General features: G+C 39.0%; 1 protein-coding gene across 11 annotated transcripts in view; it reads left to right on the top strand.

The window, feature by feature from the left end:
- The window catches only part of AGAP1 (ArfGAP with GTPase domain, ankyrin repeat and PH domain 1), a 694,641-nt gene that overhangs the window by 627,629 nt on the left and 53,198 nt on the right, over nt 1–13,814 (top strand). For all 11 annotated transcript variants that reach the window (XM_043505743.1, XM_043505746.1, XM_043505744.1 and 8 more), the window contains one exon: nt 5,912–6,134. In XM_043505743.1, the coding sequence (XP_043361678.1) occupies nt 5,912–6,134 (223 nt within the window). The remainder of the gene's footprint in view (nt 1–5,911; nt 6,135–13,814) is intronic.

Below are 13,814 nucleotides of genomic sequence, written 5' to 3'. Positions count from 1 at the left end.
TTTTACTTTTTAAAAATGTGAGTAAAGTCCACTAAGATCCTCTCTGTTTTCTCCCTTTCATTGCCCCTTCAGAGGGCTCAGTTCATACCAATGCCTCCTTGCAATTAAGGAAGGTTTGACATTACTTCCATTGAAATCTATCAGATATTCATAGGTGTTGAGAGTGGGTCAAGAGTAATGCCAGTTGCTCCATCCCCCCAGGAGCTGAGCATGCTGGTTGTGTAGTGTTGGCCTAATTGTCTTGGACACTGAGTACTAAAGCTCTGGATCCTAATTTAGATACCGTCAAGGCAGTGCATTGACCTGCTTTGCACAGGTCTTTGATGTAAATTTTACAGATACTTTTCACAGGGACTTTACATTCTATAAACCAGTAATCAAAAAAAAAGACTATATATGATAAACTAATGGGTTTGTTGCTTTAGGATATATTCCATCATAGACAGACTAAAACAATTGTTTATTAAAACATCTTTACTATCATTATGGTTATCAACGCTGAGATTTACCCAGCGACTGATAGAGCTCAAGTGAAATATATAAAATATACATACAAAAATAGCTCATTTCTGTATGAGTACTGAAAAACTGCCTAAATATGTATTTTGTTCATTCAGAATACTACTGTATGTCAATAAACTACATTGTGAAATTCTGTTTTCCTGCTCCTGTCTTTTACTTTATAGGATTTCACTAAAACCTCGCTCCAGTTGCCCAGAACAGGCTGGAAGGGGATATATGATATCTTCACAGGTCTACCTTGTAGACCTTGCTGCTAAGGTTCAACCAGTCAGTTATTCGTGTACTCAAAGGCTTAGCTCAGAAGTTCTGTGGGAGGGGCAAGTGGCTAAAAGTCTCAATTTCAAGATCACCATTAAATGTGAAGCTTTTATTTTGAAAAGGTATTCTTCAAGCATGCATTCTGAGAGAGCATCTTTTAAACAGCATTTTGCGTCCTGGGCCTGCCAAGGTCTCTTTCTTCAAGCCTTGCTTTTGTAGGTCCCCACTTCTGGCATGTATGCACTCCAAACATTAGAGCTCAGAACACTTTGGAAAGCAATGGCCATTACGGGCCAAGTCTGCACCCTCACACATCCAAATATTCAGAAGCAATGGGATACATAAGAAATTGCATCCTGCAACCAGCCTTCAGTTCCTTTCAACTACCACCAACAGCTTCATGATCAGAATCCTCATTCATCCTGTTTTTCCAATGTTCTCATCAGTTACCTTGGTAGCAGCTCATTTTAGTGATTTAGGTTCTATTGGTGTTACTACTTTTGTGTTGTTTTATTGGTTAAGAATAGTCATTGCTTGGTTCCAGCAGCCCGGCTCTTTAGCAGCCTGGGACTTAGGTTTTATCAGTGCCCTTCTGTTCTGTTCCCATGCCAGCACAGAGTGATGGATAGTTGTCCCAGGGCAGAAGGCTGGCCTCAAACACTGCACCTTTTGCGTGACTCAGATGTCATTGCCAGACCAGAGTACTTGCTGTGTCTCAGAAGGACACTGCTGTGGTAGTGCACAGCTTGTGTTGCCTTATCCCAGAGAGTATGAAAGGAATTGGAATCTCTGCTTTGACTTCCTTCTCGAGGAGCCACATAAGACAAGTAGTGTTGCTGAGGAAAACCCAGCTGAGTCTCAGAGTAGCAGCCGTGTTAGTCTGTATTCGCAAAAAGAAAAGGAGTACTTGTGGCACCTTAGAGACTAACAAATTTATTAGAGCATAAGCTTTCGTGAGCTACAGCTCACTACAGCTGAGTTTGTGCCTCAAAGTGCTTTGGCTCTTTCCATGAAGAGGCCTAAGGGGAGATCAAAGGATAGATTTGAGTCCAGTCCAACGCCTTCAGAGAAGCTCCCGAGATCCATGGGTCCAGTGAGCTTAGAGTCTCCAAGATCATAATGAAGAAAAAAGAAGAAGAATGGATGTGGTAGCAGTTCAGCACAGCGCAAATCATCTAATCCAAAGGAGCTGGGACAGTTAACACCTTGGTATTATATGCCATTTTTTTAGATGATGACCAAACTAATTGTGGTTCTCTTTCAGGTGAAGAGAAGGAGAAACTTCTTGGCAGGGATAATGACTCTAAGAATCTCCTTCAACTTGATGCAGAAGTATTTGTATCACCATTATCTCTTGTGGATTTCAAAAGTTTTCAGAACTTCTTATATGGGTGCTGAAGCTTTTAATCTGGAAATACCAATAGTTCTACAGAGGTCATATTTGCTCTTTGACATACTGGAGAAAAAACGAAAGGGAAGAATGGCTCGTCCAATAAATATAGCTCTGCTTGAACAGTTAGAGACCTTTGGCTCATTCTAGCATTGTCTTGCTGTATCCAAAAAGGAGACGAGAACCAATCATGTCCATACAAATGGTTTTGAGTATTTTTACAATACTCTAATCCCAGGAATATTGACGGTATCAACAGGGAGTAAAGCATGTTTGGTCCAAAAAGTCTTTTTGATTTGCACCTTCTGAAAAAGACAGCAAGTGTATTGTCAGTTATCAAGCTCTACTTGATAGATATGTTTTTAACCCTGTATCAGTGATGAACCTTTTTTTGCAACGCATGACATGAAATTACAAGGGAAATACTCACTTTCATGTGTCATGCTGGAGGTGCAGAGGTCAGTGGCACTTCTGCTATGTTAAATTTCAGAATAGAGCTTTTCTATGCTCTTATTTTTATTTTACAACATCACACATGATGAACTCCATACCATTCACCAATCAGTTCCTGATGTCTGCCTTTAAATTCATTTGAGAACAATTATTTAGAAGAGTACATTGAAACAACGGTCAGCAAAAACACTATTGCTTTTTTTTTTCATAGAATCAAAAAAATCAGACCATTTGTTCCAAGCTTGCAAAACTTTGTTTGTGGGAATGGATTGATTGTTTAATTCAGTCCTGTCTCTTTCTTTGTTTTCTTGTTGGAACTGAGGTCAACAACCTTGGTTTTCTTGGGGTCATTTCCAAGGACCTCAACCATCTCATTCTTAAATCTGTCCATATCTACTCACTTAAGATCTGTAGTCTTCATATCTGACCATATTTTCTAGCTATTGAAACTCAGGATACCGTCCTGAAAAGATTTCTAGTGACTTCTTGATTGTATTAGAATTTGGTATGCTACTTTGATGTTACTACCATTGTCCATGGAAGTAGATTCTTCATAAATATTTCTTATGAATACTTCTTCAGCAAAGGATAGGGAAGGTGAATTTAACAATGCTCAGAGACAGTCTAGGTCTCCTGTCATCCTGCCATCAGGGATCCAACACAGAGATCTTTATTCTTGGCATGTGCAATTATTAAATGATCTTTGAGAAGACTAAGCTAAATATTTTCTTGACTTAATTTTTGTGCAAATAAATCTGCTGAAGCCACCTTTTGAGTTTCTTGCAGAATGTTCTCCTTTCCACCAGAGCCTGGAGACATTTTTAGTGGCAATCACTTCTGCAAAGAAGAGTCTGAGAGATACAAGACCTAAGGACTGGTTCTCAGTGTTTCATAAGAAAATACTGTAAATTCTTCACTAAGGCCCTGATTCAGCAAAGCACTTATATATGTGCTTAAATCCCATTTATTTCATTGAGGGTTAAGCACATGCTTAAGTACTTTGCTGAATCAAGGCCTTTGATGGTTTCATGTGTTCATTTACAACACTCTATAAACATGCTAATAGTTTTTCATAAGTCTGACATACTACCCTGGGAGGCTAGATTACATAGCGTGGATGATGGAGAGTGCATTTGTAGAACAAACATATTTGCCCATCTTGGATACAGTCTGTGGTTTGTGGGGATAGATCTAAGGGAAGTCCACCTGTACTCAGAGAGAGTCTCTAAATGAGTGAGACTGTGTATTAAATCTTGCTATGGCCTTAACTCCAAAACTTGGGGATGCTGAGCCATATTCTGTTAGGTCTCAAGCAAATTTTACTGCATACTTGACATATGACTGTCACAGAAATATATAATGCTGATATTTGGAGTTCTGTTCAGTTTTTTTGCATCTTTGTTCACTTAATCTGGTTATTTGATATGATGCCCAGTATAGAAGAGCTGTCTTGCCATTTTTATTTAACAAATACTCCTCAGAACCACCTCCTTTATAATTTATTGCTACTTGATAATCTTTCAGTGCAGATACGGCTGAAGAACTTTGGTTCTTTGAGATAATTGCCTAAATAGATCCACATTCCCACTCTGCTTGCTCATGTAGTCAGAAAATAAATTTTATATATCCTCACTTCTGAGTGTCACAAGGCCTAAAATAGAATATGGAGCTGCAGTTTCCCCTTTGGCTGTTAGCAGTATCATCAGTGTTGGCAGAGAAACACAGAACACTGAACTCGGACTTTGGCAGGTCAATGAAAGAGATTTTATTCCAAGTTGCAATTGTTTTTAAATTGTAATTTAACACACATTATCTTACTAATTTAGACCTTAAACAATTACTTTCTTTTAATCTTTTCAGCTAGCTTTCAATACTTCACAAGTCCCCCAATGTACTGTTTGAGACATGAAACTTATCTAATAAAGATGATTGGAGGGTGAGGGAGGGAAAATAATTTGTGCCTTTTGTAGATCCTGTATGATGTACAAAGAATGCATGAAAGGAATAGCAAGTCTTGTCTTCCTTATTTTCACAGGACTCATTGGAAATCTAAGATTTGTACTGCGCTTTCTCAACACTTAATCAAAGGAGTAGGAGTGACAATGAAGCTTTAACAAATAATTCTGTTCTTCTGTTTGAACTTAATTTTTTTTAAAATTCTCTTTATTAGGGCTGTTCAAAATATTTCCATCAACATTTTTCGAGGGAAAATTGGGTTTTCAATTAAACAAAAAAATTTATGGAAAGTGTCTGCCTTCCTTGAAAATATTTGAATTTTTGTCCAAAACCCAAATTTTTTGGCTGAAAACCAGAAAATATTTTCAGATTTTGACAGCTTTCAATTGCAGAAAAATGTTCAGTTTCTGTTGCAGAAAATTCAGGAAAAAATCATTCTTATTGAAATGGAAATTTCTTACACCAGTGGGGGAATCCCATTTTCTGACCAGTGTTAAAATTTATAGTGTGAATAAAAATCTCTTGCCCTATGAACCAGGTTTTTCCTGATTGATATTGTGACATACTAGCTCTTCAGAGAAAAAGAAAGGTAGACAAGATCTGACAGCAAGAAAAGCACCTCCAAAAATCTTCCCTCGGAAGTGTTTCATTGCATGTGTTAAAATTAATGTTTGTTCGAGAGGTTCAGACAAACTTGCATTTAAATAACATAGCGTGGTGACAAAAATGAAACAGCTTGAGAAATGACTTTGAATTTCTTGGCTTTTGCCAGGTTTGTCATAGCCTTGTCTTTTGGGGGGTAATTTTTTTTTCTGTAGAATTGTTCTTCCTAGTACACTTAAAAAAAATTGCACATTTTCAGCTTAGTACTTATCTCCCTGATCTTAGAGATGAACCATACCCCACAGCATGTTAGATGTATAAGTCATAAGTAGGTGGTGATATAGATGGTTATTAAGGGAGCTACCTGCTACCCTCTTTTTATCTTCCCTATTGCTTCTTTTCTCTTTAGAATCACAGGTTCCCTTTGTCTGTTGGAGTGTTGCATGTGCCTTCCTTTGAGCCCACCACTACTACTTGTCAACTCATTTATGGTCTGTATGAGGAATGTCACATTGAGAGGGCTAGACCTCGGGACCAAACTTTTGCCTCCACTTCCTGTCAGGCTTCCTAACAGTGCTGTGAGACCAAGAGACCTGAATATTACTCCTCTTGCTTCCCCAGCAAAAATCATTATCCATAAGTTCTTTAGTTCTGAGAGAGGTTTAGAATGTGTCACAAGGAATTTTGTTTTGTTTTTTTTAGTGATTGTTTGTGTCTATCTTCCTGTAGACCCTGACTGGGCCAGTCTGAATCTGGGAGCCCTCATGTGTATTGAATGCTCGGGTATACACCGGAACCTTGGCACGCACTTGTCACGTGTACGGTCACTTGACCTGGATGATTGGCCTATAGAACTCATCAAGGTGATGTCATCCATTGGGAATGAGTTAGCAAACAGTGTCTGGGAGGAGAATAGCCAGGGACGTATGAAACCCTCTTCAGACTCCACAAGGTAGGCTATTTTGTTCCCTTTTGTGTACAATGCGTGCATATGTCAAAACTGTGACTAAGATTTTAAAAAATGAGTATCTAAAATAGGCACATAAATACATGTTTAGGCATCTAAATCTATGTCCTGATTTTCAAGGTTATTTGCTTCAAGGGGAGCCGGCTGGGTCTTAGCACTTTTTACTACTTATGGACTTCTAGGAGCCAAATTTCAGGCATCATTTTAGCATGTCAGGTAAATGTGAAGTCTCACCAAAAAGTGCCAAAAATTGAGTGATCTTTATAACTTTTGTACTTGCCAAGGCTGCCCTGCAGTTTTGAAGTCTTTCAAACAGTGGGAAATTTAAGCCTCCCAAACTTTTGTTCCATCATTTTCATTCGACTGTATTGTGTGTTTAGCTTTTGATAAACCAGTAAATCTGACTCTCTGGATACTTTACTGTAATTAGCAATGTGATTTCCATAATCATAATCTAACCCAGCAAACTGCTGTCGTCTTTTACACCTAACTGTGAATTCTTGGGGCTATAACGTTATTGCTCTCATTGTTTTGAGAGTTCAGTTCCAAATGAGGCTGCTTAATTTCCTTATGTATGTAAAGGAGTCAATCTGTTGGGTAAGTGTATGTTTTTCCATAACTAATATAATATTTTATCTACAAATGTTGGGTCAGCATACAGAAGATCCTCTCGCTATGGTTTGTTATCCTAAAAGAAAACTGAGGTTGTTTTTGTATTGCGTCCATATTATCAGTGTCAAATGGCTTAGAAAAAAGTTTTAATGGTTTAGAAAGAAAAGTTAACCGTGATGGGTGTTAAATGTAAGAGCTGATAGTCGCACTGAACAATTAAGAAATACTTGCTTGGCGAAAGCAATGTGACCGCTGGCCGTCTCTATATCAGTAGAGCAGATTTCAGACATGAGGAGGAGCCTGGACTACCTTGCCCAGTTAATCTAACCTTTTAAGTTGCCTTCAGAAGTGCATGTGTTGCAGTTGTCACAGTGCCACACTCCAGGGGGCTAGCATGTTGCACTGACTGCGTCTAAGCACCGTTTAGTCTCCAGGTGTCAGATATTCTGATGGAGGTTTAGCACTTGCTGTCAGTGTTTGCCTCCTGGATGTAAGAGAATACAACAGAAGGGTACTTTTCCTTTTTTTTAAATGCAGATGCTTCATTTCTGGAGTTTATTGTACCCAATACCAGATTTACTGAAAGGATAACTGAATCTATACCTGTGCCGCCTCCTACAGAAGATAAATAGATTTGTCCTGTTGACTGTAATAAAGTTAACCATATCTTACTGCATTATTTCGTTTGCACTGAAAAATGAATTTGTGGTGCCACCTTTGGTTCATCTTAGAGAATGAAGGCAGTGTATTAATCTGGCTATTTATATACACAACTGTCAATCTAAATATGTGCATACTCAGATATACACATGGAGTTCATATGCATAGAACCTGTATATGTGTGCATATATTTGTGACACAGATCAAATAAATTAAGAATTCCACAAATTAAACTAGATCTAACTTAAAATATTGTTATTAAATCAGCAGCATTATCTAATAACTGTAGACTTAATCTGAAGACACTGTTTTGTTGTTTTGTTTGACTCTAGCTCTTTAATAATGAGGCATTGGAAAGATTTATTGATTCCGAATATTAAAGATAGGCTTCACTCTCAATATTTCAATTCACAATATTTTTAAAGATTTCTGCAAGGCTGGATATAATAAATGAAAGAAATTGTCTTGATAAACCCATACCACAAAAAAGATCTCAATGGAAGGAGAATACTAGTGTTGAAATCAAATAATTCAGTTCTCTGACAATGTTTGAATTAAGGCTTGGTTGGGTGATTGCATTTTCTCTTTATATTCCGTACTTAGAATTTATTTTAAACTGTCCCTGCATCTTCACAATTCCTTCATGTATGTATTTTGTAATATAGTTTTCCAGCTGTTTTTATATTTGTCAGTAACTTAATTACCCTTACCTTTGTTAACTTCCCTCTGTTACACATGTTAATGAATGATTTTTTTTCTCAAATTTGGAACAATAACTCATCGTGGGACAATTGCATTTTTGATGGCCTTTAGTAAAATATTTAATAACTTTTGCACAAGAAACATTTTAAAATCCTCCTATTTTTAAGTTTAACCCTGTTCTGTGACATTTAATTGGGTTCATCTTGTGTAAAATAATCGTAATCATACTTGGTTTCACAGTTTTACTCACTACCTCTTGGACGTAAGTTAAACACTAGAATTTTAAATATAACAAATTATTCACCTAGTAGTTGTGTTACTCCTGAGTTGAGTTTCACAAAAGAAAGCCAACAGCCAGACACTCTACTATGGACGTGGGGTCTTGAGGAAAAAGTGCTGTTGTGGGACATGAGATAGGTTATGGGGTTGGATGGGGTGAGCAGGGAAGTGGATGAGCTGGATGGAGAGCTGGATGTTATGAGTTATAATGGCTGGGTGACTTTATCATGGGGTTTGGAGGCTGAAAGCAGAAGGAGAAACCACTAGCAGGAAGGAAGTCAGTCTGTTCTGAGCCATAGCATGAGTTCCCCTCCACACGCTAAGGCTTACTGGTCCTTCACACAGCTCAGGGGCCATCCAGAACCTGAGATCTGCTGGCTGGCACATGAGGAGCCATCAGCTCATGCACTCACAGCTTAGTGGCTCCCCGTCCTAGTGAGCCATAGAAGCTCCATCAGGCAGAGGGGGTAGAGAATCACTAGTGCCTCCCTTCTTTCTCATCCTCCTGCACTTACCCATTCGTCTTCCACCCCAACATGGTCACTCATCTTTCATGGCCCCACCAATATCTCCACTCCCCCATCCCACTCGCTCCCTCTCTTTCCCACAGGCCTGCTTAGTTTCTCATATTTCCCACTCCATTCACCTCTCCCACTGACCCACACTCCCTCTTGCTTGTCACATACCCCTCTAGCTTCTGAGCAGGGCCTGCAGACACATGCTAGGAAATGCAGGAAGAGAGAATAACACTGGGAACAAACAGTAGAAAAGAGTCAGAGGGATAAAGTAATGTTTTCTCCCAGTCCACCCTTCACAGTAAAATGTCCTGGGTTTCATTTAGAAAACAGGTGGGCGTAGATTGGCTGGGGAGAGGTAAGGGATGAGGACTGTGGCTGACAACTTCACTCCTCTAGCACAATGGAACAGTCTACATACTTTTAAAGCTCATCTGTTCTAGAGATGCCAGCCCACGACTGTGGAACTAACTCGCACAGCAATGTGTAGCCTATAAGGCTATCCTGCTTGCTTGCCTGCCTATATATCTTTTCTTATGAGTTTAATCATTTGTTATATTATAGATTTGTTGTTTGTTATTATAATGGGTTTATCAATTTGTATTAGAGTATTTTGGCTAGTTGTATTAAAGTATGTTAGCTGTAACTCAAGGAACCTACAGGCAACATCCTGTATGTTAAGCAAAGGCAAGTTAACATACTTATGTTTGAGATCTTTACCCTAAATGGGTGGTGATGAGCTAAAGCATACAGTATATATGTTTGTGACCTTTAACATAGATAAATGGGCATGTTTAGAGCTAGTTGGTAGGTAAGGCCACCCAAGTTCATGGTCTTTCTCAGACTTTACAGGTACAGCACAAAGGACATGGAAACAACCAGTTAGGACAGAAATAGCAGAGGTGAGGATGAGCTAATGGTCACTAATAGTTACAAATATGTCATTAATACTCATGACCATGCCAGCCTATAGAGTAAGGGAACGCTAACGTTTTCATAGGGAGGAAATTAAGTTTTGAGGAGGGCATTTAGGGAAGGCGGGCACTTAGGGATCAGGCCCTATAAAAGGGGCAACCCACCATGTTGGGTAGGTTCAGCTTGTTCATTGGTAGTTCATCCTTGTTAGTTCTTAATGGATAGTTTTAAGTAAACTCTAAGTTAGCTTCTGTAGTCTTTCAGCAGCTTTTAGCTGTAGCTTCTTCTAAGTTCTTCACCTCCCACTCAAGACTTGAGGAACCTGAACTATCGAACTCTCGGCATGCCAGAGAGTCTCCTATCACCAGGTTATCAAGGAAGGGTGTGAGTATATTAATCAAGAAACCTTTATAGTATATAATACCACATGTCCTGCTAGAACAACATTATTGCTTTTGTAATTGATTGATTATTCGATTATTATTTGATTACTGTTCAATTACTATTTCAATAAAAAGCTTAAGGCTGCATTTTGTTCTCAATGACAGTTTTCTTGTCAGACATCCTGAGAGTCCCGGCAAATTCTGTGTAGCCTGATTCTGAGACAGGAACCTTATTATCTTCTGATCAGATTAATGGCGAGCCTATAACCCATATTATCTATTAATCTCCCATAAAATCAGGCAACAAATGAAGGATGAATACAAACTTCATCACCTTCTGCTCTGAATGTAAGGCACTCTTCTTTTGCCATTGGCTTTCTCTAACACAGCGGTTCTTAAACTGTGGGTTGGGACCCAAAAGTAGATTGCGACCCCATTTTAATGGGGTCGCCAGGGCTGGCATTAGACTTGTTGGGGCCTGGGGCTGAAGCCCGAGCCAAAGCCTGACAGCTTCAGCCCTGGATGTCGGTGCTCAGTTTTCAGCCATCCCCCCAGCCTTGGGCTGATTCCCTTGGGTTTTGGCCTTCCCACCTGGGGAAGCGTGGCTAGAGCAGGCTCAGACTTCAGCCCCCCTCCTCCTGAGGTCATATAGTAATTTTTTTTGTCAGAAAGGGATCGCGATGAAATGAAGTTTGAGAACTCCTGCTCTAACATAAACATATAGCTCTGTGTGTGCATATATATATATACACAAATATTTTACTTTTTTTTAAAATGTTGCTGCGCACACCTCCCACTGCTGAGGGGATGGTAGAACAAATATATGACAGATGTCAGTCATGTATGCTGTGTGACTCATGTCACTTAATGCATTTTTGGAAGGTGCTCAGATACTGTGGTGATGAGGGCAGTATAAGAACCCGTATAGAGTATGGAGGAGTTGGACGTCCTTCTCTTTCCTCCCAGCTGCTAAAATTCTCCTGTTTGAACCTCTGTAGCCCCACCAAAAGCTTTCTTTGCTCCCCACATCCACAGATGTCCCGTCTTTTCACTTTGAAAAGCTGGGTTAAACATTCTACAAGAGATGATCACAATGGTCTCTTCTGACCTTAAAGTCTATGAGATTGCCCCCCCCACCAAAAAAAAAGCTAAATAAGAGAAATTAAACACAAACTCTGTCTCTCTCTGACAGGCACGGTTCCCAAAATAATACTATTTACAGAAGATATGATGCAAGGAAGGGTTGATTTTAAGATAAATTTGTTAAGGAAAACAGAGCTACGTCGGTTTCACCATTTCATAGTATAGTTTGTCTGATGTGAAGCTACCAGTGGCTGCCTGCAGGCTTGGGGTGGGGGAGGAGGGAGAATGATTGACTCTGGTCCACAAATAGAGTACATCATGTAAGGATGCTCAAGGCAGCATTGAGGTAAAACTTTAGGAAGTACTGTAGTAAAGACATTCTCTCCAGTCTTTCACACAGGACCAGGAGAAGCTGAAAGTGCTGGACATCATTTCAAGAGCAGTCCTTCCACAGTGTTAGGAAGCATCATTGACTGGCCATAAATAGAGTCTCATGCATTTGTCCTCTGTGGAAAGAGTGTAAGGGGGTGAGATATGCAGGTCCTTTAGGATGGAATTGTGGGCAGGTCAGTAGTAAAACACAGAATATGTGAAAAGCCATTTCCGAGAAAATGAGAAGGGGCACAACTGTCATCTCCCAAACATTTTGTTTTATACAGTTTATTAAGTGTGCCTATCCAGGACTCTAGCTGCATGTACAACATGTGTTTTAGATGCACATGCAAAATTGAGTTGAACCGGTATCGATACCAAAAACCTCCTAAATGAAATTCTTCCTTCTCAGCCCACTCAAACCTCTCTTTGAGGAAGACTTGGAAACCAGACAGGCTTTCCAGCATGTTCTGAAGATCAACAAATGGAGACTCTATCAGACTGGACCACATAAGTTCCAACACTGAAGATTCTTCACTGAAAATGTCCTGCCACTGGCAGTCTTGCTTTATACCGGGGGCTGTTAGTTCAAACACCTCTGCTGATTTTAAGTCTACAGTGTCACATGAGGGTTCAGAGACAATCTGTGAGATAACAAGGACTCCAGACCATTTAGAGGCTATATGTCAAAACCAACACCTTGGATTGCACCAAGAAACAAATTGGAAGCCAGTGCAGGCTATGGGAACACAGGTGTAATGTGCTCCCTAAAGGAAGCACTCCTGAGTAAATAAGCAGCCAGAGTCTATCCAAGCTGAAATTTGGGTTGAGGATAGTTGTTTGAAAATGATGAGGAAAGAAAGAGATGTGTGTTACTAGTAAACATGGAAACTTTGTTAATGGGGTGGGGGGAAACAGTATGGTAGAATTTGTGAAACTAGAAAGAAAATGTGAACAGCTGGTCTTCTGATTGTTGTCCATGGGCCCCTGATTAGGTCAGCTTTAGAAAGCTTGTAATTGGTTCCAGCAATTATCAGCAGCCCTGAGAACTGCCATTCAAACTTCTGGAGCATTGTGACAAATTGAAGCAGACTGCTGCTGAAGGAGTATCGACTTCCCATTTCTAAACAGGGGGATCATTAGTCAAGAAAAGCATCTTTTAATTACTCCCAGGAAGAAAAAAAAATCTTTTTGGTATGGATCCTGCAACAACTTCCATTTTTTCCAAGTGTATTCAATATTAAATTTATTGTCTTGGGGGGTGATTTGCCCTCAATCCCTCCCTCAGTAATGTGGGTTTAATTTGCAGTAAGAAGTCAAATTAGAGTAGATCAATATTGCAACAATTAACCGGATCTGAGGGTGAAATCAGGATTTTCCCCTCTAATTGCTATTGATACTGTTTAAGCACACACTTAAAAAATTGATTTTGAATGATGTAATCCTGAAGTGGTTTGTGGATAGTAGCAGTGGGCAGGTGGACAGAATTTACTTGATAAAGGAATGTGAAGATATTGTTGGAGGTAAGTGATGGAAGTCGGTCCTTTGAATCATCATTAAAAGATCTTATGCACAATGCACTATGTTTGTATGCGCCTGTGTCAGTATTGTTTTGAAGTTACATCAGAATAGTGGATTATTTTGTGGACCTTTTCTTGTGTGTGTGTGTCTATATATATATATATATATATATATATATATAAGGGCTGTTGATTAATCGCAGTTAACTCACGTGATTAACTCAAAAAAATAATTGCAATTAATTGCACTTTTAAACAATAGAATACAAATTGAAATTTATTAAATATTTTGGATGTTTTCTACATTTTCAAATATTTTTATTTCAATTACAACACAGAATACAAAGTGTACACTGTTCTCTTTATATTATTATTTTTGATTAAAAATATTTGCACTGTAAAAATGATAAAAGAAACAGTATTTTTCAGTTCACCTCATACAAGTACTGTAGTGCAACCTCTTTATCATGAAAATGCAACTTACAAATATAGAGTTTTTGGTTACATAACTGCACTCAAAAACAAAACAATGCAAAACTTTAGAGCCTACAAGTCCACTCAGTCCTACTTCTTGTTCAACCAATCACTCAGACAAACAAGTTTCTTTACATTTACGGGAGATAA

Source organism: Dermochelys coriacea, chromosome 11 (genome assembly GCF_009764565.3).
Source record: "Dermochelys coriacea isolate rDerCor1 chromosome 11, rDerCor1.pri.v4, whole genome shotgun sequence".
Taxonomy (NCBI): Eukaryota; Metazoa; Chordata; order Testudines; family Dermochelyidae; genus Dermochelys; species Dermochelys coriacea.
The sequence above is the reverse complement of the archived record's forward strand: the minus strand, read 5'-3'. Positions and strand labels throughout refer to the sequence as shown.